Source organism: Erithacus rubecula (genome assembly GCF_903797595.1).
Source record: "Erithacus rubecula genome assembly, chromosome: 5".
Lineage (NCBI taxonomy): Eukaryota > Metazoa > Chordata > Aves > Passeriformes > Muscicapidae > Erithacus > Erithacus rubecula.
Genome location: NC_136687.1, coordinates 62,589,283 through 62,613,678, shown reverse-complemented (window position 1 = coordinate 62,613,678; position 24,396 = coordinate 62,589,283). Strand labels below are relative to the sequence as shown.

General features: G+C 39.0%; 2 protein-coding genes across 3 annotated transcripts; one reads left to right on the top strand and one right to left on the bottom strand.

The window, feature by feature from the left end:
• Window positions 1-1,758: 1,758 nt before the first annotated feature.
• On the top strand, window positions 1,759-13,709 carry PLK4 (polo like kinase 4). Of its 2 annotated transcripts, none has more exons than XM_079306231.1 (16): window positions 1,759-1,928; window positions 2,384-2,479; window positions 2,913-3,008; window positions 3,093-3,207; window positions 3,597-4,629; window positions 6,178-6,278; window positions 7,485-7,858; window positions 8,286-8,390; window positions 8,776-8,878; window positions 9,331-9,480; window positions 9,847-9,977; window positions 10,357-10,448; window positions 10,677-10,815; window positions 11,605-11,745; window positions 12,640-12,746; window positions 13,119-13,709. In XM_079306231.1, exons 1-16 carry the CDS (start codon window positions 1,899-1,901, stop codon window positions 13,216-13,218), a joined length of 2,913 nt encoding a protein of 970 aa, XP_079162357.1. In that variant the 5' UTR covers window positions 1,759-1,898; the 3' UTR covers window positions 13,219-13,709. The 2 variants fall into 2 exon arrangements, with proteins under 2 accessions (XP_079162357.1, XP_079162356.1); XM_079306230.1 differs by lacking the exon at window positions 1,759-1,928 and adding an exon at window positions 2,110-2,233.
• A 557-nt stretch (window positions 13,710-14,266) lies between these two features.
• Window positions 14,267-24,323, bottom strand: MFSD8 (major facilitator superfamily domain containing 8). The gene is made up of 12 exons (XM_079306232.1): window positions 24,168-24,323; window positions 23,084-23,169; window positions 22,097-22,140; window positions 20,850-21,090; window positions 20,417-20,530; window positions 19,667-19,811; window positions 19,007-19,065; window positions 18,313-18,421; window positions 17,202-17,336; window positions 16,730-16,833; window positions 16,383-16,642; window positions 14,267-15,669 (listed from the first exon to the last, which is right to left on the bottom strand). The coding sequence occupies exons 1-12, from the start codon at window positions 24,269-24,271 to the stop codon at window positions 15,454-15,456; spliced, it is 1,617 nt and encodes a 538-aa protein (XP_079162358.1). The 5' UTR covers window positions 24,272-24,323; the 3' UTR covers window positions 14,267-15,453.
• Window positions 24,324-24,396: the final 73 nt, after the last annotated feature.

The following is a 24,396-nucleotide window of genomic DNA, read 5'->3' as shown; positions in this document are numbered from 1 at the left end:
AACAAACAAACAAACAAACAAAACCACATGCCTGGGCTACTGATAGTGAAAGCAGAGACAGTATGCACTGTAGTTATGCTACTGTTAGTCAGACTTAAGCAATAAACATGCCATGGAAAGTTCTCAAGGAAACCAGTCCAGTCTCCCTGGTAGGAGAGAATGTCAGGGAGGAGAACAAGAGCTCAATAATTAAAGCTGAGCACAGGTTTTTGCTTAAGGAAAGAGTTTCAAAGCTAAGCTTTGAACACACTATTGATATGCCTCCAAACTTCAGGCACATTGCAAATATACCCCTGCCAGTCTGAAACTGCCTTGAGTCCTGTTGCAGCCACAGCAGCACAAAGCTCAACACAGGCCACTCAATTCTCAAACACAGGCTCAGCCTCAGGCTCCTGTAAAACCAGGCACACAAGGGTTGTAAGAGTAGTGACACAGATGTGCAGCAATTAACTCATTTTGAGACTGAACATGCATTAAGAAAACCTCAAAATAACCCAAACCAAATGTGAATTTCACTGGGGAAAACACAAAACAAAATATCATTGTTTTTTCCTCCTATTCAATATGTGTAAGGCTGTTCACTGTTGAGCTGCAAATGTCAAGGAATTTTTTTTGAAAAATTTAAATCTTAACCTAGGAATCAAATTATACCTTTGTACAAAACTATACAATGTCTCTAATTTAAATGGAACTACAGCTGCTTATGTTTAGAGCAGAAAATAGTCCACTACAGTTTCTGTCCTTGGAAAATGATGTCTTATGATTGCTTCAGAGGAGTTGCATGGTCTAAGTAGGCCCTTCAAATTTATTTTCAGCCAAGATGATGAGAAATAACCACATTCATTTAATTAGTGATTTGTTCTACTGCTAAAACTGACAGAAATCTTATTCTATATTCCTAAGCTCCTCTTATTTTAAAGGAACCAGAAGCTGAGGCTGTCATAGCCCAGCAGCTCCATGAATGTCTCAGGTTGTCTAGGATCCCAGGTATCCAGAGCCAAAACTTTTAATGAGTTTTACTCCAAGCTTCACCATAATCAAGACATGAGGGTTTTGTTCTCACCAATTTTGGCCCAGTGCCTTTTAAAATAAAATATGTGGGTGGAAATCCCTTTTTCTGTAAGATGTACTTATTGCAATTATGACATGAATACATTTAACTTTAAAAGCAGGGTATGAAGACTGCAGACCACTATAAACAGTGAATATCCAGCAAATATATTACAAAATTCCTTATTAAACTGCTGGTGAGGGACCTGGAGTGCTGCTTACAGTTCTGGTGTCCCAACACAATGACACAGAAATGTTGGAGCATGTCCAAATGAGGATCACGAGGCTGATGAGCACTGGAGCACCTGCCCTGCGAGGACAGGCTGAGACATTTGGGGCTGCTCAGCCTGGAGAAGACTGAGTGGAGACCTCAGAGTAACCTTCCAGTGTCTGAAGGGAGCCAATAAGGAAATGGGAGAGGGACTCTTCATCAGGAACTGTAGTGATGAGACAAGAAGAAGTGGATACAATTTGAAAAGGGGGGAAATTGAGGTTAGATATTAGTAAGTAATTGTTTACTGCGAGGGCGGAGAGACAGAGGCACACTGAGGCGCCCCGCGCGTCCCTCACAGCGCACGCGCTCTAACGGCTGCCCGGGCGCGCGCCGCGCGCGCCGCTGCGTGGCGCGGTTGCGTCAGACGCAGCCTCGTCCCGGGGCGGGGCGGGGCCTGGGGGTAACGGCGCGACTTTTCAAAATGTCGGCGGGGGGGGCGCGGAGCGGCCGCCGCCGGGCCCGGGAGCGAGCGGGGTTGCGCCGGGGCGGGCGGCCCGGGGCGCCCTAATGGGCAACCGCGGCCCAGGCCCTCGGCACGACCGGTAGCGGGACCCGAGGGAGAGCGGCCGGCGCCATGGCGACCTGCATCGGCGACAGGATAGAGGTGCGCTTCGGGGCCGGGCGCGGGCTCGTCCCGCTCCCGGCGGGTGTTTGTGCGAGCGCGATTCCTCCCGCGCCTTCGCCCCGTCCCCACGTGTTTGTGGGGAGCGGCGGCTCCGCGGGCGCTGCCATGGCAGCTGGGGCGGGTGTATCCCGCGTCCCGGGAGCCGCGGCGGGAGAGGCGGCGGGAAGGCGGCCCGGCCGCGCCGCCCCGGGCAGCGCCAGTGCGGCACTGGCTGCAGGATGCGGCGGGGGCGGCTGTGCGGCCCCGCCGGGCCCCGCCGCCCGGCCCCGGAGAGCTCCCTCCAGGTACCCCCGGGCCACCTCGGGGTTTGCCCGCATCTCGGGGGCGTGTGGGTTCCCCACCGCTGGTGGGAGGAGAGTGCGCATCGGGAGAGGCGCTGCGAAGCCTGGCTGACAAAGCCCCAGGCTAACGAGGCTGGTTTGTTCGGCTTGCAGGATTTCAAGGTGGGGAACCTCCTGGGGAAGGGCTCCTTCGCAGGGGTCTACAGAGCAGTATCCCTGAAAACCGGCCTGGAAGTGGCCATCAAAATGGTAAGCACCGGCCAAGGAAGTATCCGTCTCCTTAGAGACCAAATGCGAATTTGCAGCAGGTTGGGGTTTAAGTTGAATGTTTGTATATAACGGATATAAAGATTGTGAGTCGATCCTGGAAGATGCACCACAACCAAATAGACTTGGTAATTAATATAAATGCTTTTCAGTGGTGATTATATTTAGCCTATCTGCATAGCAAAATCAGATTTAGGTTTCTTTGCTTAACTACTTCAGAAAAAAATTTAATAAGTGCTAGTATTGATAATGTTAACACCTAAATGCTTTCAGTTGTGGTGTTCCTCCAATCATCTATTATACTTCTTCATTAAATGTGTATATTAAGTTGAACTATGTGAAAACTTGCTTATACTTAAAAATTGTCAGGCAAATATGCACAGAACATCTAAGTTACACTGTGGTCTACTTACAGATAGACAAAAAAGCCATGCACAAAGTTGGAATGGTACAGAGGGTTCAGAATGAGGTGAAAATACATTGTCAGCTAAAGCATCCATCTATACTCGAGGTAAGAACCGTGGGGTTTGTAGAGAGGGCTGTACATGGGACTTACTGCATAGTCTGTGAATTTCGTTTATTCCTTGTGTTACAGCTTTATAACTATTTTGAAGATAGTAACTACGTATACTTGATACTTGAGATCTGTCACAATGGTGAAATGAGCAGATACATAAAGAACAGAAAGAAACCCTTTTCAGAAGATGAAGGTGAGGTTTTTTTGGATTTGTGGAACCCTCTGCATTAATGTTTTGGCTCACTCAATACATATTTAATTCTAGAGGAAGAGTATTTAAAGCTGTCATCACAATTCCTATACCTTAAAATCTTGTGTAAGTTATAATCTAGAGGTTAATTATTATTATGCATATATTCACTTGCATTTCTATATGCATTTGTTTCTGTGCTATTTGGAGTATAAAAAGATGGTGATCTTAGAAGACAGAGACAGCTGGAAGGTAGAGCTTACCTTTGTATTTAGAATTGTGTTGAAATGTGGGTCAAGACTGGGAAGGAAAGGACAGGAAAACTCAGCTGAGTTATTTTCCGAGCTATGACTTCAGATATAAGACTGTAACACCTGCTTTTGTTTTGACAGCGCGACACTTCTTGCACCAGATTATCACGGGTATGCTGTACCTCCATTCCCATGGAATATTGCACCGGGACCTCACCCTCTCCAATATCTTACTCACCAGTAACATGAACGTCAAGATTGCTGACTTTGGCTTGGCGACTCAGCTGAAGATGCCTCATGAGAAGCATTACACCATGTGTGGAACTCCCAATTACATTTCTCCCGAGATAGCCACGAGGAGCCCGCACGGGCTGGAGTCGGACGTGTGGTCTCTGGGCTGTATGTTCTATACCCTTCTCATTGGAAAGCCGCCTTTTGACACGGACACGGTCAGGAACACGCTGAATAAAGTGGTGCTGGCAGATTATGAAATGCCAGCCTTCTTGTCGAGAGAGGCACAGGACCTCATTCACAGGTTACTGCGCAAAAACCCAGCAGATCGCTTGAGTCTTTCCTCAGTGCTGGATCATCCTTTTATGTCCAGGGGTAGCTCTGCACGGAGCAGAGACTTGGGAACCTCAGAAGATTCCATGGACAGTGGAAATGCCACCATCTCTACAACCTTCACGGGCTCTTCCAGCATCAGTACCAGCGGTAGCTTGAAGGAAAAGAAGAAGCTGTTAGTTGGACAGCCACTCCCAAATAAAATTAGTTTTTTCCCTACGAACAAGAATTGCGGTAATAATTCATCGGGAGATGGAAGCAGTTCTTTGCGGCAGTGGGGAATTCAGGGAAAGGAAGCTGGTGTAAGTGGCAGGGGAAGAACCATGCAGCCTGATGAGGAGAGGCCACATTCCCGCTACCTGCGAAGAGCCCACTCCTCAGACAGGTCTGGCACATCCCACAGCCAGACTCAAGGCATTTCCGGCATCATGGATCGATGTCACTCTTTGGAAGTGCTTTCCAAGCCTAAAATAGGAACAAGGGAAAACACAGAATACTTTTCACCTGCCAACAGCTATACTGATATAGGAGAAATATTTAAGGAGAAGACTTCCAGTACTTCTGGTTCTTTTGAAGAGCAGATATCCCCACCTGTAAAAGATCAACCACAGTAAGAATCACTTTTTTATTTAGATTAAATTTAGAGCTCTGTTATTGTCTTCTTTCCACTTGCAGCAAGTTGATTATTTCTTTCCCCACAGTAATTATAGTAGAGAGCATTACTAATTGTTCTTTGTAGAAGAGGCAGATGAGGGGACAAGGCATTCAAAGTGCAATTATCAACATCTTTTTTACTTGCTGATCTCTTGAGGTGTTTTTTTCTTATGCTTAGAGAGGATAAAACAAATTTTAGTAAAGATTAGGCAGTAGATTATGAAGGTGGTGTACCAGAAAGGAAAGTGTCAGTCATAGATAATTATCTGAAATTGAGTTCTGCACTTATTTGTACCTTTGTTATGAAAATCCTGGCTTCTTTCTATAGACTTCATGAGCAGAATATCAAAAGAATCATTTTCTGTTTTAATATAAGGACTTCCATGTCTTAGTTTCTTCATTTCTCTCTACATTAGGACCTGGCATAATTTCCTATCTTTTCTCTAATCAGTTCAATAAGAAGACAAACAAGCACTTTTCCTATAAAAAAAAAAGTAAATGGAGTAAGAAGTTTTTCTTGACTGTCCTCAGGTGTTTGACATAAGCAATTCAATGGGCATGTGCATTCTTTCTAGTTTGAGAAATGTTTGATGAATCAAAAATTTATGCAAATATTACAGTAATGCTTACTTTTGTTCCCCATGATTTCATAAAGCCACGCTGAATGTAAACATGAGACAATATTAATGTGATTATGGGGTAACTTAATGCTTACAACTTTTTTGCACAGTTGGTTATAGGAAAACCTCTTACACCTGTAGCTAGCTTGCACAGCAGTCTCATATACAAGATCCTAAGACTTGAATTGGATGGTTTGTATTCTGTGGTTTTGGGGTGGTTTTGGTGATAAGTGAGCCTTTGCCAGTGGTGAAGTACTCATCATCACTACAAGAAAGTGCAGACAGGTTAAGGTTATGGAGATAAAAAAACTCACAGGAGCTCAGTGTGAATGGATTTACAACAGATCAGTGACTCTGCAGTAACTGGTTTTGTGTATATTCTTTATCCTTCAATTGGGTAGTGGATTATATGTTGAATTCACCTGTGGCTACACATATGTCATCATCCAAAAAGCTGGTAAAAAAATGTTTAAAATTTTTGGGATTGACTGTATATTATATAAATTCAGATTATTTTTTGTGGTAGGATTGGGATCTGTCAGCTGCATGTTTGTTATGCTGAGTGAGATAGGTGGGGGTCAAGTGTGTCATGTCATCACTGTATTCTCTGACACTGTCATGTCATGACTGTCTTCACTGTCATCTAAGAGCTAGATGTAAGAACAGTTACTGCTGGCAGAATTATCATAACTTCTCATTCCATTTGGAAACTATTTTATTTTCCTATTCTTTACCTCAGGAAATAGAAGCATGTTCTTTGCTGCCTAGAGCTATATAATGCCATGTTTTAAGTGTTGTGGTTTCTGCAGCTGTAGCATTGTAACTTTTGTTGTGCAAGTATCTTTGATGCAATCTTGATTAGGTATGTAACTTTTATTTTGTAGCTCTGATTATCTGTGCCCAGTGAAGCCCCAGGTTGGTTTGTTAGAGCAGAAGTCCCAGGCTGAGACGATGCAGCAGTGGCTTGGAAGCATGCAAACAAATGGTGTGTTACTCATCACTTCTGTATTTTTGCACTCAAGTTAGTGACTTGTAATAGTTTCAGTGGGATTTTCTATTTGTTTTTATTTCTTTGTACATTGAATTTGAATATATAGTTTCCTAAAACAAGCTTGTTCTTTTCTATTGCTGATTTAGCAAAAAAAAAAAAAAAAACCAAACCAAAACAAAAACAAAGAAGAAACCAGAATTTTAGACCCTGACATAATTACTCATGTTGTGTAAATGTGCCAGTTTAAATATACGACAAAATATTAGCAGGTGACTTGAAAGCCCTGTTAATTTAGTTGTGCAAATACAACTAGATAAGATGAGACCTCAATGAATAAGAAAGATAATAAGGCTGCAGAAGGATGGGTGGAGGAAAGGACAAAGACACAGAAGGGAAGGAGGTATTCTTTGTTGTGCATCATATTACATCATTTGCAAATAGTGTAATTTAATCATAAGAATAAACCATAAACCCATTCTGGCTTTTTTTGATTGATATTACTGGACTCCTTCCCTCCCTGTCTACAGGGAATTGGAATCAGAGAACATATGGTCTGAATAATGATATGTAATTTTTGTTCTCTTCTCAACTGTTCAGCCACACGGCAGAAGGAGTACAATAGTGACGTGGGTGAGGTGAAAGTTGATCAAGGGCGTAAATATCAAAATTAGGGAAGGTTGAATATAAAAACAGGTGTTTAAAAGAAATAAATACAAGGATTTTAAAAATAAAACAAGGGATTTGGAGTATGTATTTAACATTTTGAGTACTAAAACCTCTGGCAGATGGTAAAACACTAGTTAGATAAACTGGAACTTACATGAAATTTGCTACTAGTGGTTATCTGAATGATAAATAAGCTGTTTTTCAACAGATTAAACTAATTCTTGTCTAAGAATCTATTTGCAGTCTTAGTATTGTGTTTATAAATTCTTAAAAATTATTTGATGTATAAAAACTGAAGACCATCATAACTGAAATACAGGAACAGTTTATTTTAAGTAGCACTGGATTTTTGCTAGCACTGGTATTGATGGTACTGAAAGGCCTGATGATTTGGACTGAGGATTAAAGAAATCCCATTCTTCCCTTAACTAAGCCTTTTAAGACAATCCCTTGAAAAGCTTTTAAAGCTATACTAGAATTTTTTCCTTCTGGCTGTGACTCTGACTCTCCAATGTCCCTTTGTGATGCTTTCAGTTCCTCTGAGACCACCTGCAGACCTGACTGGCAAGAGCAATGCACATGGAGGTTTTAGGTACCATCTGGATCTGCAGCAGGATGCACCAAGAAATGCATGGAACACCTTAAAAGATATAAGGAATCAGGATGCATCTGGTGACTGTCCACATTCTTTAAACCAGAGAAACCCAAAGACATGCATCCTTGGAGTTCTCTGCAAAAATGAGAAAATCCAACCATCTCCTACATGTGGCCTTTGGTCAGCTCCGGAACAAAACCAAACCTGGGGCCAAGAACCATCAGCACACCAGAAACCCACACTGCGAAGTGTTGTGTCACCTCTCACTGCTCACAGGCTGAAACCCATCAGGCAAAAAACCAAAAATGCAGTGGTAAGTATCAGTTCTAAAAATGAGAACAACTGAAGTGCTTAATATAGTGTGACTGTCTGTGAAAAATTCCTTGGTAGAATAGAAACATGTGTTTTTAGGAAACTTAATTGAGAGTAATTTAATATAAAATCATATTAATAAAATGCATCTTAGTTTTTGTATAGAGAATACTTAGAAGCATAATAGGGCAGACCTGTCTGTGTTTGGCTTGTCACTTAAGAAGCCTCATCCTAAGTTACCAGGCTGATACCCTTCAGTCATCTTGCAGTGCTCTGTTTGAAAAAAATTAGCATTAATAACAGAAGTTACCATAAGAAGCATTTATCAGCTTGAAGTGCAGAAAAAAAAAAACAGTTGTGGAAAAAGAAGTGGTGCCTTATCTTTTGCAGAAAGTAAAGGTCTTTTTGTTTAACTTTATATATTTTAGGTGAGCATTCTAGATACTGGGGAAGTGTGTATGGAGTTTCTGAAAGAACACCGCTCACAGGAACTTGTGAAAGAAGTTCTCAGAATATCTTGTGATGGAAATGTGGTGAATATATTTTTTGATTTCTTAACTGTTGTATAAAATGCCTATAGTTCATTCAGAGCTGGGTTTTTTTTTTTCTTTTTAAATTATTATTTCTTTTGAAATCCACTGTTGATATATGCACAAGTGTAAACTTTGCCACTTCATTACAAAGCCATATAAATATAGGGAGCAAGCAATTATTTCAGAGAAAAATTGGACTTGACTTCTGGAATAGGTGTGAAGTATTTGTGAAAAAGTGCTTCTGTTAAATAATTACTTAGAGGAATAGAGCTCTCACGGTAAATCATAGTAATTAATTAAAATGTGAGTTAATTCCATACCTGTTAAAAGTGCAGAGTACTGTAGTAAGTTGCAACTACACACAATTTTTGTTCCCTTTTTGTAGATTGCAGTTTATCATCCAAATGAAGGAAGAGGTTTCCTTCTTGATGACAGACCTCCTGCTCCTCCTGAAGGCATCTGCACATATAATTTTGATAACTTACCAGGTAACCTGAAATGTATTTTAAAATTTTGATGATTAATGTGATATTTTAAGTGAATCTTGCAACTTTATAGCTTTTATCTATTACTTTTCAGATAACTCTGAAGTAAATCTCCTTTCAGAATTAGATTCAAACTACAGTTTAACTGGAAAATGTTTTGAAACTTCACAAGGAAGTGTAACCCACAGGTTTTGATTCCTTTTATATAGGAGCTGTAAGGAGTCTCCCCTTTACAATGTAGTGTACAAAAATTAAAGCTGTTGTAATCTTTTCCTCATTCATATTGGGAGTTATTGTTGGAAATAAGTCAGTTTCTTTAAACATACCTGTCAAGTACTTAAATATTACTCACAACCTTAAGCTACCAAATACATAATTGAAATTACTTCCCTTCAAGCTGGTGCACAGTGTTTAATCTGCTAAATTCTAATTTTTAAAAAAATTTTCTTTTTTAGAAAAGTACTGGAAAAAATACCAGTATGCAGCTAAGTTTGTGCAGTTGGTGAGAACAAAAACCCCTAAAGTGACATTTTATACAAGATATGCCAAGTGCATGTTGATGGAAAATTCACCCCCTGCAGATGTTGAAATTTGTTTTTATGATGGTATGTATTCATTTTTGCAGTTATATCATTATTTTAGGGCTGCACTAAAATACTGCCTAACACTAAACAACTACCACTCTGGTTTGAAGAAAATAGTGCACTATAAGCTGTTTTTTGGACACTCTGCCTTTATTCTAGCACTTGTAGATTAGTTGATTCTTTAATTCCTTACTGATATCTTCTTCAGGAAGTACATGTTGCAAAAGTATTATTGAAATTATACTATGGTTTTATTCATGAGCTCTTCTTTACATCTACCTTTGATTGTTAACCAGTTTAGTAAGAGGCATGTTCTTGCTCCAAGCATTCCATGGTTGACTGTTATTTTATACAGCTCACACTGAAAGTGTTCCCATTTTCTTGCAGGAACAAAGATCCATAAGACAGCTGGAATAACTCGTATGATTGAAAAATCAGGGAAATCCTTCACTTTGAAAGGAGAAAGCGAAGCAGGGTTGAAGAAGGAAATCCAGGCTTACATGGATCATGCAAATGAGGTAAGCTATTTTACATGGACCTTTTCCAGTGCAAAGCAACTTCCTGAAAATTCAGTTTTCCTTTCACAAATGTGCTTCCTGTGATGCTTTCCATGTTTTCCATTACACTGTTAAGGAGGGACAATGGTGTTTTTGTTGAAGAGCAAGTATCAGAGTAGACTTAATGGTTGCAATCCCTCACAAGGAAGACAGACTAGTGTGTAAAGCAGTTTTGCCTGTCTGGTGAAAAGATTAAACACAACAGATGAAACTGCTTTATACAACTTTAAAAATTCAGTATCTTTGAAATTTCCTTGTGTGGGTTCAGTTTCCACGCTACATGTGTATGAAACAGTTCTACAATTCTCAATTTTAAATGTTAATAAACTCCTCATTTCAGGGACATCGCACATGCCTTGCACTGGAATCTGCTATTTTGGAAGAAGAGAAATGGAGTGGAGGTGCTCCATTTTTTCCAATAATTGTTGGAAGGTAATATCTTTAGGTTCAAAATACTGATGCATTTGAATATTTATGTATTTATTGACTATTTATTGAATACTTACGTATTTGAACTGAAAAACAGTTCTGCAGAAGACTCCTGCCATCAGGTGCTTTGGATGGTCCATGGTAAAATTAAGGAAGAGCTATGTCTCCTCACTTGTTTCTTTAATCCCTTTTGGATGGACCTTTTCCCCATTTTTCTCATTATTTTTCCAGAAAACCTGGTAATACTGAATCACCACAGGCTGTAGCACCTCCACTGTTGGACAAGACAAACTATTCAAAAGAAGTTGTGGCATTGGACAGAAATAAAGCTGCCAGTTCTACTCAAGTTCAGACTCCAAACTGTGTTCCTGTAAGTACACAAGGATGTACCATGGAGACCAGTCTCCCATATTGCTGTTTTACTTGATTTAATGTATGGGCATAGGCTTTTATTAGCTATTTGTTAGCACACTAACTAGAAATGCTAACTTGGATTTCAACTAACTTTTGATATCTGGATTTAAGAGCATCTGAAAAATCAGAACACTCCAAAACTTTACCACAAATGCCTCCTGGGAAGTAATTGAAGAATTACTTCCTCGTGTTAAACAGCAGAGATTTCAGTTTGAGAGTTCTTCTGTGCTCTCAGTGCTGTATAACAAATGGTGTCACAAATGGTGTTGGAACTTAATGTTGTTGTTCTGAAGTAATCAAGTGTTAGTGTGTATATAAAGAAAGGGTAAGTGAAGATACATGTGTAGTCAATAAGGCTTTGTGAGCACTTTCATCTGGGTTGTTTAAAAGGCCCACCAAGTTTTGGTTCCTTCTAAAACTTCCTCAGCTGACTGAATTGTACTGGGGTCTTGGCATGCCAAGTTTATATTGTGAGCTTCATTGAATATACATCAATCTACATTTGTTGGATCTGCATCTGTTTGATTGTGTAGTTTATGTCCCTAGTATAGAATTTGACCATTTCCACCTGACTGAACTGACAACAGAAAGTTGTATCCCTGTGGGATTTTTATACTGTAATGCTGTTAAATGAAGCATAGAGGCTAAACCTGTCTGTATACATGAACAGGTGGCAATTGACCACTACAGCTCATCAGGAGGATTAATGCCAAGGCTGTTAATTCTGTGCATCTCTGGGTTTTAGGTGGTGTCCTGTGAAAAGCCTATGCTTCTGACTAACACTGTGGAAAAGACGTGTTCCTCTGTTCATCAAACGGAATGCAGTCCAAATTCAGCCCAACTTGTCAAATCTGTTTTTGTAAAAAATGTTGGTTGGGCTTCTCAGGTGAGAAATTAATGAAGGAGGCATGTGTTTATTCTTTTTTTCCTACTAATTTGAGATATATTTTTGTAAGTCATTAACATTAACTTTAAACTTGATTTGTGAGGAATCATTCGGTTCATCATCCACTACAGTTTAAGTCAAAATTTGTATGCAGAAAGATACTTTTAAATAAATATATTAGATAAAAACCATGGTGAGCTACATAAGTAGAAGAAGCCAAAATAATAGTTCAGTATCTCAGTTTATCACAATTTACTGTGGTAATTGCCTATTTCAGTGTCTTTTGTAATTTAAGTTTGACTCTAGTAAGACACTGAAACTTTTTAACTTCTTTGGTCACTAATATAGATGCAAAGGTGTCATGACAGAGTTTTTAATAGAAATATACCAGATCTATACAAGAGAAATGCATCTTCCTCTACAACAGGAAAAGCTGTTTCCTTGCAAAGCCATTTTCCCTCTGCTTTTCTGCTGGATAATCTTTAGGTTTAAAACATTGTTCTTAACAATGCAAATTAAGTAAACTTGTCCTAACAGAAAAAGTTCTCTTGATGTATGTAAACTTCAAATTGTGTATAGCTGTGAACTCTCACAAATGGGCCCCTTTTTAGTGTTTGGCCCTTCATAAAATTTCTTTAGGAGTGGTTAAGCTAAAGGTAATTCTTTATCTGACACTGACAAGGATAACTAAAGCATCTGAAACCTGAGCAAATCAGCATGAGACTACTTTCTCTGAAGTGATATGTATACAATCTTTATCTTTAAAAGACTGACCAAAATACCTAAGTCTCTTCAGCAATTCTGAAAAGCTTTCAGCTTCCATTATTAGAAAAGTTCTAGGTTTGTAATTTTGTATTTCATATGCTCAAACCACAATATAACTTCTCTCATCAGCTGACCAGTGGAGCAGTATGGGTTCAGTTCAATGATGGATCCCAGCTGATAGCTCAAGCAGGTGTCTCTTCCATCACTTACACTTCTCCAGATGGCCAGACAAGCAGGTGAGTCTGTTCCTGCCATAAAAACATCCAGGTAACTCAGTGCAAGGCTGTTGTACATCAGGTAACTTCATAGCTGCTATTGATTTTGGTTTGTCAATTTTAAACCTTAGCATTGCCATCACTTGATGGTTGGTTAGCTTATGTAAGCTTATTTAATAAAGACAAGCAGCCATAGCTGACTGAGCTCTGGATAAGAAATTAATAAAACAAGCTGGGAATGCATCTCCTTGGTCTCCAGAGTACAGCCACTATTCATGCATAGTATTAAAAACAGGGAGGTGGAGGAAAGTAGTGTTTTGAAATAACTATATTGTCATGAAATAAAACAAATTATTTCAGCATCTGTTTTCCTATGCTGCTTTGCCACTCTAGGTATGGAGAAGATGATAAGTTGCCAGAATACATCAAAGAGAAGCTGCACTGTCTGTCTTCTATTCTTGTAATGTTTACCAATCCAGCTGGTCCTCACTGATTAAAGGAAACTGGGTGTCACAGCACAAGAGCTTAATAAACTCACTCACTGACTTCCCAGTAAGTGACTGATCTTACTCAGCTTATGCAGAGATTCTTCCAAAATCTGGTAAAAAGTTAGGAAGGGGAGAGTTACTTTCTTTATGTGTAGCAAATTGTGTGTGATGTATCATACAAAACATACTTTTCATTAAAGGGATGGATAAACTCGCTCAAGCCAAACTTTGAGGAACTTAGTTCTTGACTGCATTAAGTCTCTGGAAATAATCTTACTCCACTGCTTACTCAGTGCCAACAGTCAAGGAAAATGCATCTGTGCTGTTCAAGTACTTGTATTTGTAAATAACTTATATTTTTATGTCTTACAAGTAATATATGTAAATATGTATATGTTTTATAACTCTGTTTTTATTTTTTTGTAGCAGCAGCTTAAAACTTCCCTGCACAGGCATATTATAAAAAAAAAAATAAATGCAGTGGTAATTGTCTGGATCTATTTATTTGTTTTATGGTCAAGTAATGGTTAAAGGAGAAGAGTTAATAACTTGAGGTGGTTTTACCTTGTTTTACACACTGAGTAATACTTACAGCAACTGAAGTAGCATTAGCAGTAGCTTTTCTCCCAAGCATTTGGCTTTAAGGGTGCTAACACTCCTGATGGTGCTTGTGTCTGTACTTAAATGCTCAATGACTTCCTTATCAGTCAGGAAAAGATCTTAGAGTGGGATCCAAAACAGTGTTGGAGGGGGGAGGATGAAGAGTTTCAGAGGAGCTGCTGCTGGCTGTATGCAAGCACAGCTCAGCTGAGATTCAAGCCAGTTCTCCTTGTTCAGCTACTGTTTAAAAGACAGAATTTTGGTTGCTTTGTCATGTCCAAATCAAGGAAGTAGCTTGCAAATAAAGAATTTAGCACTAGGAACATCAAGAATGATATACAAGTACCTCTTACTATGAATTAGCTTATGTAAGTGAAGTCCTTTTTCACAACATTTTGTGATTATGTAGCAGGAAAGCCCATGAGAATAAAACTTCCATATCCCCTTCAGTCAGTCAGTATTGAAAAAAATCATCTTTTAATTCAGTAGTATCTTAGTGTTTGAACAATTGAGTACATAGGAATTACATTTATTAAATTAAAATGGTAGAGCAGCCACAACTCATACTGGAGTTACTCCAGAGGTTTTTTTTTCCCAGTAGCATTAAAACAGCTAAACAAACCTGTACAGATGAGCTTAGACCCCATTATGAAGGAAAATTAGAGTCTCACTTTTGAAAATAAAATCTGAATGACTAAAACAGTATCAATTTCTGTTTCTTGTACCCTAATATCAGAAAAAATAGAAGTCTGCAGATTACAGTGAATACCCACAAGCCAGTTTTCTCCTTTCACTTAATTAACCACCACTGCTCAGAACAGTGCATTCATTTTCACCAAGCACAAAAGTTCAAACTGTTGTGCTTAAGACTTGTTTTCTTGTAGTTAAGAAAAGCAGTGCATATTTCAATGCTGCAGGTTATCCTTCTTCCTACAAAAAGGCATTCAGCAAAACAGTAGAGGAAAAATTGCACATTTGGTTCACCATAGTTCAAGTAACAGCTGCTGACACTGATTTTCAATGGCTCTTGTTCAATTGAAAAACCCAAATCCCACACCAACTACCTGTATGAAGGGCACCTACCTTCCTCTCTGCTTCTCTCACTTGTCATTTGGAATCCTGGAGGAGATGTACCAGGCTCCAGAACCAGATGGTCTGTATTAACCAGTGCTTACAAGCCAACAAATCCAACATCAGGAACTTTGCTCAAGTAGTGGTGTCTCTATACAAAGTGCATGCAGCTTAACTAATCTACTTACAAAAGAGTTTCTAATCCTGATTCACAGAATCAAGATAATATTTCTTTTACTTCTTTCTGGAAAGGAGGCAAGTAACCTGTGACCTTCACAGCTGCACTCAGTGCACATGTACATCATATAAACTGTACACACTTCAAATGTGCCATTGTATCACTCTAACCCATCACATTCCTTCCTCTGCTGCTAGAAAAGCAGAACACAAAAGCCAACTGCAGCAGGGGTAACCAGTTAGGTGTTCTGTCAATCTGTAAGTATAGGTGTACAGTTGTTAGCACACAGCCAACAAGGTCAGTGGTTAGGTACTCCTCATTCAAAAGCAGTAATAAACTAATTATTACTTCTGCATGGTTTTACTGTTTGGGGTTTTTTTTAAATAGGTATTTAACAATTCTCTTCCTGCATCCTCCCATATCTGACAGAAAATGCAATTAGTCTTTTGTATACTATCTCCAAGAGTAAGAGAGAGACTACAACCACTCCACAGATCAAGCTGAATGCCCAGCGTGGCCCCAGGTGAGTGTAGATTTGGCTCACAAAAACAGGCCCAAGGATCCGTGCTCCACTTCCAGAGGCTGTTAACCATCCCATGTAGACACCCTACAGCAGATCAAAAGCTTATGTAAGTGATACAGGCATTGTTCAGCTTGCCATTAACTCCAACCCATTAGCCTAACTAGAAAATTTAGAAGTATTTAAACAACCACTTATCTTTCTAAACTCATTAAGACACTGATTACTTTGTTTCCAAGAGTACTGCTCAGCCTCTCCAAGCTTTAATTCCAAAGCTCCACTCATAGGTACTCTACTGCTATCTTACAAAATCCATTCTGGCTCAGAGCATTAAGTCTCTTTCACCAAAATATAACGTGAAAAAAGTGGGCAAAAGGGGAATACAATTTTTTGTTAAGCAATAATGTAAGTTTGCTATAATGTTTCACTACTAAAAAATGCCTGTACTGGGGGTCTACTAGCATTTGTAGTCTTTATATAGTAAACTTAGTAAGGGACATTATTCCATACTGGTATTCTGAATATGTAATTGGTAGCTACAAAAAGGACTGTCGGAACAGTCATGAAATTTCACATTGTTATATTTGCCTAAATAGCACAAGCCTTGCTTTCTAATTCCCCTAGAAACTTGCCTTGGATTTTAAACAAGATTGGAGCTCCTGCAAAGTTCTGCCTTGCTTAAAACACACTATTATTCTTCTGATGACAAAAGGAATTTTAACTATAGACCCCTCATTCTAATAAAGAAAGTGCAAGTCTTATGGAGCAAATGAAATAAACCATTTAGGGATGGTGCTTACCTGAGGTTTTGGTCCTAGGACTTTTGAGTATAAAGTGTAGGACATGACATTACAAACAGGATAGCCCAACCCTATGAGCACATCAGAGCTGAGGTACTGGGCCAGGTAGATCATGGGAGTGTTCAGGCACCAGGACTGTGTGACAGGGCAGCCCACGGGTTCTGCTGTGTGGTTGGATGGCAGCTGCAGCTCTGGCAAGCTCCAGAAAGGTGCTAACATTTCACTGGGGGCTGTTCTGGGAATGGTGTTGTTCTTTATTTCTGTAAAAGGAAGTTATTCATATCATTAAAAAGAAAAATGCAATAAAAGAACACTACAAAGGTGGTCTGTTAAGACTTGAACTGTACCTTGCCACTGGATATTTGGTAGTTTCTTTCCCCAAGGCAGTAAGATAAAGAATCCAACCAAGACAATCAGTAAGCCTGCATGGAGTATGGCACGCTCACCAGTCCTACCAAACAATGAAATTGCAATTAAATGTATCATTTAATTCATGTCAAATTTATGTAGCTGCTAATAACATAGCCCATTAGTTTGTGGAAATGATACCTGACCAAAACACCGGCAAGAAAATTTACAAAATCACAGTAACTTAAAACCAGCTTTTCTTGTGATTCAAGAGTAGAAGATACTCAAATAAGAGGGTTAACAGAATAAAGAACTATCACAACATCAAGGCTGTGTCAAAATTGGAAGTATTTAATTGTCATAGTAAACTGCATACTCTTTATCAAGGAAAAGACTTGAGTAAGAGATTTTGCCTTGCTGTAAAGCTTTTCACATTTAGCCAACATAAGTAACAAAATCCCTAAAACTTACTTTTTTGATAGTGTTTTAACCACCATGAAAACAATAACTGATTCAATACCAATCACACTAAGGATTATCCCATTATAAAAAACAGCTTCTTTTCTGGTCCAGGAATACATATCCATCGTCAGTGGAGTAGCTATACTGAAATGACAGAACAAAAATATAGTAATCATAAAAAGCTCCTTCCATACATTAGTGTCCATACACTTATCACCCCAAATATCAGTGCACTACACCAGCCACACTCTGAAGCATTAATCATTAATTTCAGATGGTTCATGAAAAGAAGATGGAGTGAAAGCCAGGCCAGGATAATAGAGACAGAAAACAATCAGATCCTGTGAGAACAAAAATAATAAACTTTTGATGCTGTTTAAGTCTTTGCAACCAACCAGTCTCTAAAACCTCAGTTTTCTAAAAATAGTGCAACTTACGACAGAGCCATATAGTAAAACAAATTTTAACTACATTAAAAGAACTCAAAAAACTTGCAAAATAAATCTTATATCCTCAAAGTATTTTCTAAGTTAAAAAAATGAAGTACACTTTATCCTGAGATAATGATATGTTTTACATTTTTTCTTACAGAAAATTTGGGAGTAAGTAACAAAACTCTTTAACCTAAAAATATACAGCATGCAAAACAGTGTATTTCAGAATACAACTGTATTAACCTATCAAACAATTGTTTTAATCATTACTGAAATAAGAGATGCACTGAAGCTTTTGAAGATAATCAGAATCATACTAAGAAATCACACAAAACTAAACCAAAAAATATAGAACAAGACACTTAATAGGAAACATGTTTTCTTTGAAGATTTTAGGCAGCCCAAGTTAGCTTTTTTTTTTTTTGAATACTTAAAAAGTTGAGGATATGGGTTTGCCTCCATTCAAAAGCTTTTACAATAGTGTTTTCTATGTCACAAACTGTACATATCTTCAGTTATTACTGATCTTTAATTCATTACTCTGTATCAGTACACATCAACTTGATTGCCTATGGTTTTGGACTTTGGAAGTTAGGAAGATGAATGGAACAGAAAAGCCTCTACATGCACCCCCAGTCTAATTACTCTACTGTCTGAATATTTTGAGAGAAAATAGACAAACTTACGTTTCAAAGACAGCAAACACAAACAGGATGACAAAGAAGAGAATGTTGAGTGCTACCACAGCAACGTGGTCAATGCTTCCTTCTGCGTTCTGATCCAGAACATCACTTCCTGCAGCAACACAGAAGAATTACCTGAACTGCACACTGAGCTTTTTCTTATACCATCACAAATTATAACAGTAATGATTCCTTTAGTTTTCTAAGTATTTAGCATGCAAGTTGGTGGGCAGATAAGCAGTTCTACTTGGGCAGTCAAAGAATAAAGTTTTTACATCAAAATGGAGTTTTTGAAATCTCAGTTCTGTGGACAATTAGGGAAAATTATTATCAAGCTAGTTACATGGTCTATTTTCCCAATGAGTCCTGAGTGATAGCAAAACAAGCAAACGTCTTGAAATATCTGAACAGTGGAAACCAAAACATTCTCTTCAAAGGTCAAATTACACAGCAGAATTCTCAGGGTGAAAATGTGGAAGGATCCATACAATTTTTTTTTCCTTCTTTGTTACTGGACAGTACTATAACACAACATGACAAATGAAGCAATTTCTGGACCAGCTAGGGAGAGATGTAGCCTATTTTCACACCAACTTCCCAGTGCATCTGACTTCAGAATACTTCTAAATGCTTCTATTCAATAAGAGATTCCTTCAAAATTATAACATGGAATAAATTTTCAAGAAATTCACTGGACCTTCTCCATCAGAATTGATACTTTTGTACAGTCGTCCCATGTCATCCACTCGATGCTCCCTAGAAATTTAGAAATTTTTCATTAATACACATATTTATTTGATCCATTATTGAGTCAAGTTTCTATTAAAATAATTGTAAATGGTATCATCTGTATGATAATTATTTGCAGCTCCATTAAACATCATCTACAAAGATGACACCTGACTGCACTGAACACCAACCTATTCAATTCTACTGGGAGAATATCATATATCTATATGCATCTGCATAAATGGGATCATGATTAAAAATCCCCCCTGAGAATCTTAAAGGAAAGACACAAACAGTGAGATCCCTACAAGCCAACCTTATTTCTCCTTAGAGAAAAAACATGGGCAGCAACTACCAACACTAAAATTATATCAAGCCTAATAGTCTAATACCTTTAACTGTTTAAATTAGTTTACATTCTAACCATAACATCACCAAGATTCATTTATGGGCATCAGAAAAACACAGGTATTGAAGAAGAAACACTGAAAAAATAAATAACAATTTATAGTTTTAGCACTCCAGATTTCAGGTTTATTATTCCTCCTGCTGAGCAGCATATTATTTGCTACACATCACCCACAAAACTGAGGTAGGGTATTTATGAGGTTTTTTTGTACTTGATTACCTGAATATGGCAAAGATGAGAATAATATTAATAACTCCTAAAAGAGCTCCAAATAAAACTGGTGTTGTGTACATGTTCAGCTGAAGACAAAGGAATTTCCACGTTACTCCTTCTTCTCCAATAAGTGTAAAACATGTCTGAAAAACTTAAAAACATCAATGTACTGTGAAAATCTTGAGAATAATTATGAAAACATTAGAACACATAAGAAAAGTTGTTCTAGTTGCTAAGTAAAATTTAAGTATTATACCTGTCAAACCTTTTACATTTTGAGAATCCTACTCCAGATAAACAAAATGGATACCAGTGGGATCTCAGCTAGCCAGGAAAGTTCTTGATTACATAAAATAAACAGTATAAACAGCTTCATTACACTTTTAGAACTGAATTCTGAGTGCACCAATTATTTATTTTCTTGGCAGACAGATGATTTACTCTTTTTTTTCTCTTGCTCCTATATGGAAAACCTTGGTCCTGGGACTGGATTATCACTCATGCTAAGAGCAAACTAGAGAAAAAAATATGCAGAGAGGAGTGTTAAATAAAATTTTAAATCTGTGCAGAGTAGTTGGACAAGAATATTTCATTTATATTGGCTTACAGAAGTATAGATGAGTGGACCCCATTTATTCAATTTTGGTATCATTGACAAACTATGTCTTAAAATCCCCTGCATACAGCTGCTGAGGATTTCTACTTCCAATTATTTCAGCCTAATAAGAGAAGTGAGGAAAGAAGATTTTGCTTTACCTGGCCCCAATATGAAGCCAACTGCTTGGCAGGCACTGGTATTGGCCATGGCACTCGTTCTTTCTGTCAGAGAAGTGGCACCCGCAATATACGATCGAACTACAGCCACATTTCCTTCAAAAAAAGTGTTCAAAAAACCAAGTGTTCATGTAAATATCGAGTTAATATTGTTAAACTGTTGACTGACATTTATTTTAGGGGTTTGTTTCTTATTTTGCAAGATAGAAAAAGCCAGCACTCCCTCCAGTATTTTTCACAACAGCAAAATTACACAATTTTGTTACAAACCACTACAGGGCCAACCCATTGCTTTGTTAAATATTAAGTTATCATTCACATAATGGTAAATCTGGTATTAAAACATAACGTTAACCATCTTACACAAGACACAGAATGTAATAATTTCCAGCAATGTAAATCCTGCTGTGTTTACCTGCTCCAAACCCCACGAGAGCACGGGCAGCCAGCATGTAGTACTTGTTGTGGGAATGGGGCACGTGGACGTAGGCATAGAGACAATTAGCAGCTACTGAAATTGCAGTGGAAATGACCAGAGGTTCTCTCCTGGGCCTGTAGTTGGACCACAAGCCAAAGAGGGGAGAGGCAACCATTTGGCCAATGCTGTATGAAGCTATAATCCAGCCCAAGAAACTTGCATCCGCTGTTGGATCAATCTGCAGGAACACATGAGTCAGTGGGTAAAGCACTGGAGTGGTTTATATTGCAAGCAACACCCTTTTTGAATCAGCACCTGGGACACCAAGGACTCTGTACTGTAATACTTTATCTGGGGTAATAAATCTCAGTTCACTCTCTCCAGCAATGCACCAAACCAAAACAATCTGCTTTATTTCCAAGCCTAGGAATGGCTCATTTGCAGGAAACTCCAGAGGTTTTTGTAGCACTGTTGATGTCGTGGGCTAGAGACAGAACTCCAGCAGCATGGCAAGCACTTTCCATGCCAAGAGCAAGGAGTCACTTCCATTGTCTCTGCACATGCCTGAATCTGTCCTGATTTACAAGGCTGGTAATGCATTTTCTTGTCTTCTGCAAGAGCTCAGCATCAGCCTCACTTTCAATGGCACCTCTAGGTCCCTGCCCAGGTTATATTCTTCAAATTTGCATTTGAAACTGCCTTCTACAGTTCCAGGGGCAATAAAATCCTAGCACAGATTAAACTGAAGTTTTAGAAACTTTTGTGCTGCTTCCAAGATCACAACTAAGAGGTGAAAAACCTCCAAAGAAACTAAAATCACTATACAGGAACAATGGCAATCCCCTGCTAGGAATATCAAGATCTACGTGCAACAATGTGACATTCACAGAGCAACTTCTACCTCCAGTTTCCTCTTTTATTATTTTTTTTAAACACAGGCAAGTCTTGTCTGCTGTGTTTTAATAATAAGATTTCTATTGATTAGCTGTCCAAGAAATCATGATATTGGACAAACAAACATTTCTGGATTATGATGTACTTTTATCAATTCAGAAAAAAAACCTGACAGATTTTGCAAGAAATAATAAAAGATGTCTAAGGGAGTGGCATAATTAAAGCATCTTAAAGCCACACATATCCCTCTACTTTTTCTCTTCCTAAATAAAATGACAGGTTTTGCATTACCCACTTTCTGAGCAGGAGTTTTTTATTCTTGATTATTTAAAAAAAACATATTTACAAACCTTTTGGAGATACGGCCACACAGACATAATTACAATTGAGAAACCTGCAACACAATAAAAACTGAAGTTATTTTATTTGCCACTTTTATCAGTAATTTTCTTTCCTGAAACAGTTATTACAAGTTCATTCTTCTGCTTTGAAATGTATTATAGCATAAACCTGTGCATTCCCTGGGGTTTTTTTAAGGAGTAGTAAATCCTCCTATCAGGAGGAACTATTTCCAGAAGATCATTTTATAGGTGCATACACACTAAACAAAAAACCTCCTGTGTTGTCCTCACAATTCAAAGACAACAAGGTCCCCAAAGTAAAAAGAATTTTTTGATATACTGATATAACTGTATTAATTAGTCAAAGAGATTTTAATTCATAAAAAAATTAAAAAATAAAAAAATGTACTGAAGTATCCTATCAACTTCAAGATAATTTCTAGGTCCACAGAAAATCAACAGCATTCTTGCTTCTGGGGGAAGTTATTTAGGTATAAAATTTCAACTTGTGCTGCAAGGGAGATGCAAAGTCCAGTAGGAGAAAACAAGTTTTGATACATATTTTGAAATAAACTGTATACATCCCCACAAAGATCTTACCACTTAAGAACTCCACATTATTTCTGTTTTCATTCACTAGAAGTTTCACTCTGGATGATATAAGTGCAAACCTTTCTTTGCCAAGTTCTGAGCAATGCCATTACCTTGCCACTACCAAACTATTAGGGAGTCATAACCCACATTATGCAATACAACATTTTGTGCAAAACCAGTTTTATTACTTATCTCAGTAGATGTAACTTTCTGTTTGATTTGCTAGATTCATATATTTATTGTCTTTTGAAGAATCAAACAATGCACCTTCTTAGAGGTTAGAACAGTAGCATTAAAGAAGCTCTGCAGTTGGAATTATTGGAATTTAGAATGCCCTGTCATTTTCAAACCAAAGTATATTAATTAAACAAGTAACATGGAATTCCACATGTATTTACTCACCTACACTACTGAGAAACATTGTCAGGTACATGATCCAGATGGATCGCCACCTGCTCTTATAATGTTCCTGTGTTTCCACAACATCCCTAATTTTAAAACAAAAAGCAAGAGAAAGAAAGAAACCATTATCAGATCCTCTTCTGGTTGCTCCCACATGACACTGTAAACATTTTTTCACCAATCACTCAATACAATTGTGTAACTTCTTAAGCAGGAGTGGATTTCCGCTCAGCAAAGACTATAAAGAATTCTTTTTTTCTCTGGAAAACTACTAGACTGATAAATCAAACAAAACAACAGAAATGCTATCACACACCAAATGTCACAAGGGGAGATCTTCATCTAGGCAGGTCTTCAATTCTGCAAACTCTTTGGGGCATCACAATATAAAAGCTTTAAAAAGCGGGTGTTAAACCATAAAACCCCAGACATTTCCTCACAGCTGTAACCTTAAGAGAACCACAAATCTGAACAACTCTTGATTTGACAGAAAACTACAGCCAGTCTGTTCTTATGATGAGAAAATAACAATATGCAACATAGAAGTTATGTGTAAAAGACACTGCTGTAAATTGGAAGCACTGACAATAAATTCAAATAGAAGTTACTAAGTTACAAGGTAATTTCACTATTCGGATGATGTAGACTCAAGCTATAGATACATAGATGCCTAAACATAGTTTATAAACGCTGTTTATGTAAATTGGACCTAGACTTAGGCATATCTGCAATTTTAAGTTCAAGACACTTGTTTTGCTGTCACAAGGGGGGAAAAAACCTCAAGCGACGAACACCTGCCCACACATGAAGGCTGCTATTAAACCCCCAGACTTCTGCCCCACATTAATGCTGTCCGGCGTTTTTTAGGAACTTCCCAAGCCAGTGGGTTTGTGTTTTCCTACAGAGGGAAGCAGCCGGGCCCGGGGCGGTCCGGGACACGGGATCGGAGCTCCGGAGCGGCTCGGGCCGGACTCTCGGCCGGGCAGCGCCCTCAGCCAGGCTCGGGCTCCCCGTGAGGGGCGGCCAAGGACCCGGCACCCACGGGCGGCTCCTGGCGCCGCCTCACGGCGGAACCAGCCCCTACCTGCTCTCCTCCTCCTCGTCCTCATCCGCCGCGGCCCCAGCGGACCCCAGCAGGGGCTCCTGCCCTTCGGGACGCGCCTCCGGAGCGGAGCCCGCGGCCGCCATGGCCCCGCAGCGCCGGGCCCCGCCCGCGCCCGCCTCACGCGGGCCGCCAGGGGGCGCCAGAGCGCGCCGCTGGGGCGCGAGCGGCGGAGGGGCGGGGTCTCGCGCTCGGCGGGGCGGGGCGGGGC